Genomic DNA, 6,726 nt, shown 5'->3' on the forward strand with positions numbered 1-6,726 from the left:
AGAACAGTAATTTAAGTTTATTTATAATATGCAAATAAGAAGGATGAGAATTAGGATGATTCTTTCACTCCTTATTGGCTATTAACTCCAAATACAATAAAAACCCTGGAAATTAAAAAAGGGGAGATAAGGAGAAGGTGGAAAAATCCCTATCTTTGAAAAGGAACTGAACTAGAATGAAAATTTCTTTGGTAAGCTAAGAAAGTTTCCAGAAGATGTTAAAAATTTAAGCGTTATGCATAAACTTACAGGGAACCAATGTATATAAGGCAGAAAAAATTAAATGGAAATGAGTTTTTCTTTTCCCATACCTGATAGCAGCAATTCCATATTGCTGTTTGTAAGTGTTGCATTTACTCTTCCTGAAGTTGCATTGAAACTGGTGACTGTCAAAGTCATGGGCTGTTTCTTGCTTTTGTAATTGTAAGATCCTTTCCATATATAATTTTGGGCAAATACATCATCAGGAACTATACAGACATCAAACATGTTTCAATATATTTTGCAATATTTAGTAATTATGAATTCAAGCATCCAACAAAATGTATGATATATATTAGCATTTTTTCTACTTTACCCTCTCTATTTTTAAGTTTAATAGGCATAACCTTCACATATAAAACATAGAACTCTGGCATAAACATTCATGAAAGAAATATATTTGTACTGAAGAGCACAACCACATCTGTACCTTCATTTGCTCCTTTCCTCAAATATGGACATGTCCTAAAATTAAACCAACTTTACAAAGTATAATTTAACTGCTGTAACAAAAGGACCAAATTCCTCTCTCTGCAGAATTTTTTCTATGGCAGCACACAGACAGGCAGGGACATACAGCTAGGATTAATTGTGCAGAAATTAATATTGATTTAGATATCAAAATTTTTGTAAGCATATGTAAATGACACTGAAAGATTATAAGCATGTAGTCACTTTTTCTAACGAAAAGTTTATATAAGAAGTTTTGTCTTGTCTTCAAATGCTTAAAAACATTATGAGCTTCACCATGAGAAAAAAAAAGTCCCCTAATTGAAAATTAAAAACAGATCATAGACTGCAGGGACAATAAACATACTAGATTTATATGTTTACATTTAATATTTATCATTATCCAACTGTAAAATTATTAATTTAAGTAATGCTACTCCTGCAACAAAATGGTTAAAAAAATATTACCTATCCGGTAGAAAGAGATACATGTACATCTTTAAAATCTTAACATGGGACATAATTTAAACAATTAAACTGAAAGAGACATAGGATGGTTTTACTATACTTTCCAAAGTAAATATATCAAACTTGGTGCTATAACAAATAATCATTATTTAAAATCAGCACTTTCACATTATTTAGAGTTACTCACACTGAACTTAAAACTCTGGGTTTGTGTATGCATTGGCATCTCATGTCAGATAATCACAGAAGAATACATGCCCTTGTCTCCCAGGACACCCCAAAATTCAAGATTGGGGCACACTGGAATAGCTAACAGTCTTCCTTCATCATTTGTTTTATGGGTCACAGAGACAGGTTGTCTTCCCCATGGAGGGTAAAAGAGCTTTCCTAGATTTTTATTTATTTATGTATATGTATATATGCATATATTTTTGACAAATAAACACATAACACCAAAAAAACTAGATACTGGGCCTGCAAACTGCAAGCAAGGAAACTGTATGGTGTAAACAGGCTGATGCTGTTGATTTGTGATCTGCCTGAAATTTATTTCCCTACTTTCAGGAAAACTGATATTTATGTACTTTATTTGCAACTAATTGAGATTGTACAAAAAAGTTCCTGAATGAAAAAAGTGATAATGTGACTACCATGCAGTACATAATTGACAAACACAGTTTTGATGTAGTGTACAGCCTGTTTAAAAAAAAAACAAAACAAAAAAACAAAAAAAAACCCCAAGACAACAGAAAACAAAGCCCCACTAAACTCCACAAAACCCCATATGCTCAGGAATTACTTTTATATCTTTATTCATTATTGGTAGACATTTAATAGGGTTATAGTTGAAGGCTAATTTTAGTTAAGACTGCTCTCATCAAAAAGTGTCGTCAGGTTTCTCTTGGATCTAGTCAGGACATCCAAAGATAGTCGTCTTCAGCAGATCAGTTAAAACTGGAGTTGACTTTAGCCAGAGTTAGAGAGACTACCTTCTCTAGGCTAAAATTAGCTTTCTTGAAGGCTAAGTTGAAGGCTAATACTGAAGTGTTTAAGTAAAACAATTTAAATTAACAATATGTAAAAGAAGTGCAAGACTGTGAAAAAAAATATGAAACAACATGGCTTTAAATTATTTCTGGGTGAATAATATAGTTTCTGAATGGGTAAATTGCATAGGATCTTACACAGAACACAGCAATTTCAACACAGTGAAACCATTAAAACTATCATCACATAACAGTTAGAAATGGTGTAAGGGTATAAATAATACTATATAGTCACATTGGGGAATAATTTAATTAATGATGGTTTTGTTCTGTTAATGTAATGCCTAATCTAGCACCCTTTATTCATTCTAAACCATTCAGTGCAGTCACACTAAATCAATTCTCGTTGTCTTTTCTACAGAAATTGTTTAAAAGTATTTATACCTCAAAGTACTTACCACTTAGTTTGGGACTTGGTGTTCCCAAAGCCGGTCTGGGATCCTTCACTAATATTTTGGAACCAGCTGTTAGAAAGAAGGAATGACAAAAAGATAAATCAGTAGCAAATATGTTACTCAGAAACTAGGAAAATAATTTCCATAGTGTAAATTGTTTGTTTCAAAGGGTATAAGATGATGTTTCAAAGTCAAATATGAATGAGATTTCAGTCAGCATCAAGCCTTAGTATCAGAGGAGCACGTGCCCACTGATTTCTTCCATTGTCACATTTTGTCCTGAGTCAGTCACCTGGTTGCTACCAAGTTTTTTCAATACACAAACAGTGTAGGCTTTCACTTCAGAATCCACATTTCATAATTCACAGTCCTGGACTATGCACCTAATACTGGTTTCAGCCAGGATAGAATTGGTTTTCTTCACAGAAGCTAGTGTGAGGCTATGTTTTGGATTTGGGATGAGAAACTGTTGATAATGTGCTGATGTTTTGGGTTGTTGCTAAGTAGTCAAGGACAGTCCAACTTCTTGTGCTGGCCTGCCAGCAAGCAGGCTGGGGGTGAGCGGGGAGCTGGGAGGGGACACAGCCAGGACAGCTGACCCAGACTGGCCAAAGAGATATTCCCGACCATATAACGTCATGCCCAGTACATAAACTGGAGTTGGCAAGGGGTGGGAATTGCTGCTCAGGGATGGGCTATTGATCACCAGCTGGTGAGCAATTGCTGTATTGGGCATCACTTTTCTTGTACATTCCTTTGTCGGTATTATGATTGTTATCATTGTTGTTTCCTTCTCTCTTGCTGTCCTATTAAACTGTTTTTATCTCAACCCAGGAGTGTTTTCCCATTTCTCTCCTCTGTCTCACTGCGGGAGGGGGGAGTGAGTGAGTGGCTGCGTGGTGCTTAGTTGCCAGCTGGGGCTAAATGACGACAGTGAGATATCTTCTAAAATGTCATCTAAAGCAAGTTATGTCATTTAAATCATCATTGACACAAAATAGCACTGTGAATAGTTCTTTGACTAGAAGCAGTGTAACACCAAACAGTGAAGAGATACATTACAAGGGCATTTTAAATCATGTTCCTCTCCAGGATGTAATTATCTTCAACAGTACTGAGTGAGACATCTTGTGTTCAAGACTGAAAACCCAAAGATGCATGCTTAATCTCTTAATAGAGGAGAAGGTTACTGTTTCTTTAAAGAATAGCAACAGAAAGAAAGAAACAACTTAGGCTGTCCACAGTATCTCCAACTGCTCAGGTGATTTGAGCACTGGAAGTTGGAGAATTTCATTTCTTCTCTGCTTAGAGCAGGAACTCTCCCACTGCTGAAGATGATGAACTAAATGCGATGGGACAGTGTCCATTTCCTGCAGCTGAAGCTATTTTATTTTGCAGAAACTAATTTGGATTCATTGGGCTATAAAGAAGACATATAATTCTGTCTTCTAATGTAGAATACTCTCATGAAGCACCAGGCTCCATTCCTTTCTCCAATGGTTATTTCAATATTTTGTATTTTGTATCTTGGCTTTGAATCCAAGCCTTTTCTCTCTGATCAATACTTTAAAAAAAAATAGACAAGAAAAGCGACTTCCTCCTCCCTGGAGTGGAGGGGTTTTTTTGCATAAAAGGAAACTTCAGCAAGAAGCACTGAGAATATTTTCTTGAGAATAACTTTTAGCTTATTACAGAAGGCTTGTTCTTGGTATATAGATTTAAACTGGCAAGAAACAAGAGCAGGGGTTGGAATTCAACCTAAAGTTCTCATGGTCTGTTACTACTAATGGGTTAATCTCTATTTCCACTCTGTTTTGAAAGAAACTTACTGAACTTCATTGAACATGGTTGACATAGAGGGCATGCTTCAACAGCATATGCTTTTTGACTACATCAAACTCAGGTTAGAAATATCTGGATCATACTTTCCAAGGGGCTTTAGTATAAAAAGCTGCTGAGTCAGTCAGCCTTGTCAAGGTGAATACATTTCTAGTCAAGATCAGAAGTAAAATTTTAAACACAAAATAGAATTGTAAATACAAACCCAAAACTAAAATGAGTTATCTATGGAGTTTAAGTTTCTAGGTCCAGGTATTTGCTGCGTAGGACTTTCAAGATTGTAGTTTTGTATTTAAATGACCGAATTCTGGTTTAGTTCCCCTACAGATCCTTTTAGAGCTCTCAACTCCAAATGTTCTATTCCTTTTCATCCATTTCCAAATTATTTTTGTGAAGTTAACAATTGCAGGTGAACAACCTGACCTGGTTCTCTTCTCCCTTCCACAGGAGGGAGTTGTTTCAACCCTCTCTAATAGGTGAAAAATTAAAAATATTTAAGAGGTATTATACTTTATCTAATTAGAGTTACTACTTTACAATAGGTTGGTCATTCTGAGCTTTCTCTACTGCTAAAAAGCAAGTAGCAAGACCTCTGGTCCTAAAAATTTTGCATTTCTGTAACATTTTTTCAGGAGCTTGGAAATAAAGTTATATGACAAGGTAGAAACACTCATAGTTAACACTTAATACTTTTTAAAAAAAATTCTCATAAAGGTTTGTTACTATGAGACAGGGAAGATAATACTACTTTTTTCAATATCATCAGCGGAAAATTCTTGGATACAACCCATGAATCACATTTGGCCTGACATAACACTTCCTGAGTACTGAACAAGTCATAAGCTTACTGGCAGCTTGCTTTCTAACACTTTCCCAAAGCTCTGTTCTGTTTTCCCCCAGCACTTCTCCGGTATGTAATGCCAGGACACCTGTTTTATAGTAATACAAAATATTCATTACCGATTTCCCTTCCAAGTAACAATGTTTGGGTATACAGTCTTTGAATGCTTCTGTAAGATCCCTGGGGATAACCACATCTGAAACATTAGGTATCACTAATCTGAAAGGTGCTTTAATTATTAAGAAAATAAAATGCCTACTAGCTGCTATATTTAAGGTTGTTTCTTATCTCATATGAAAAACATTATTCTCACTATGATTTTCCTATGAGGTCTTTCATACCCTGTCATAACAAAGTATGTAGTAAAAACTAGAAAAAAATGAAAATGTTTGCAACGTCAAGAACAAAGTAGATACATTTTGTTTGAAAGTAGTATATCGTTGCTTACATACATAAAATAATGTTAAAATTTATGGATTAATTCCTTGCAGTGATTGAGACATCTACTGTGACTTTAGGCATCCTTCTCCAAAATTAGAATAGAATCACAGAATCATGGAATCATAGAATTATCTAGGTTGGAAAAGACCCTTAAGATCATCAAGTCCAACCATTAACCTAGCACTGCCAAGTCCACCATTAAATCACGTCCCTAAGCACCACATCTACAAGGTTTCTGAAACCAATGATGAAGCCACCAGTTATTCTAAGCACCACGTCTACAAGTTTTCTGAAACCAATGATGAAGCCACCAGTTATGGAGACTCCACCACCTCCCTCGGCAGCTTGTGCCAATGCTTGATCACTTTCTCAGTAAAGAAATTTTTCATAGTATCTAGTCTAAACCTCCACTGGGGTAATTTGAGGCCATTTCCTCTCGTCCTATTGCTAGTTACTTGGGAGAAAAGACCAACACCCACCTCACCACAACCCCCTTTCTGGGAGTTGTAGAGAGCGATAAGGTCTCCCCTCAGCCCCCTCTTCTCCAGACTAAACAAGCCCAGTTCCCTCAGCCACTCCTCATAAGACGTTCTCCAGACACCTCACCAGCTTCGTTGCCCTTCTCTGGACATGCTCTAACACCTCAATGTCTTTCTTGTAGTAAGAGGCCCAAAACTGAACACAGTATTCACAGAATCACAGAATCATTAAGGTTGGAAAAGACCTTTAAGATCATCAAGTCCAACCATCAACGCAACACCACCATGCCAACTAATCCATATCCTGAAGTTCCATGTCCACAAGCTTTTTGAACACCTCCGGTGATGGTGACTTCACCACCGCCCTAGACAGCCTGTTCCAATGCTTGACCACTCTCAAAGTAAAGACATTTTTCCTAGTATCCAATCTAAACCTCCCCTGGCACAACTTGAGGCCATGTCCTCTTGTCCTATCGCTGGTTACTTGGGAGAAGAGACCAACAGCC

At 36.3% G+C, this 6,726-nt stretch overlaps 1 protein-coding gene across 1 annotated transcript in view; it reads right to left on the reverse strand.

Annotated features, from left to right (window-relative positions):
- LOC104625745 (CUB and sushi domain-containing protein 3-like) overlaps positions 1 to 6,726 on the reverse strand; it is a gene marked incomplete at both ends in the record, with an annotated part of 43,734 nt that overhangs the window by 12,267 nt on the left and 24,741 nt on the right. The window contains one exon of the mRNA XM_010293448.1: positions 2,624 to 2,689. Within this exon, the coding sequence (XP_010291750.1) occupies positions 2,624 to 2,689 (66 nt within the window). The remainder of the gene's footprint in view (positions 1 to 2,623; positions 2,690 to 6,726) is intronic.

Source organism: Phaethon lepturus, unplaced genomic scaffold (assembly GCF_000687285.1).
Source record: "Phaethon lepturus isolate BGI_N335 unplaced genomic scaffold, ASM68728v1 scaffold7788, whole genome shotgun sequence".
NCBI classification, from domain to species: domain Eukaryota; kingdom Metazoa; phylum Chordata; class Aves; order Phaethontiformes; family Phaethontidae; genus Phaethon; species Phaethon lepturus.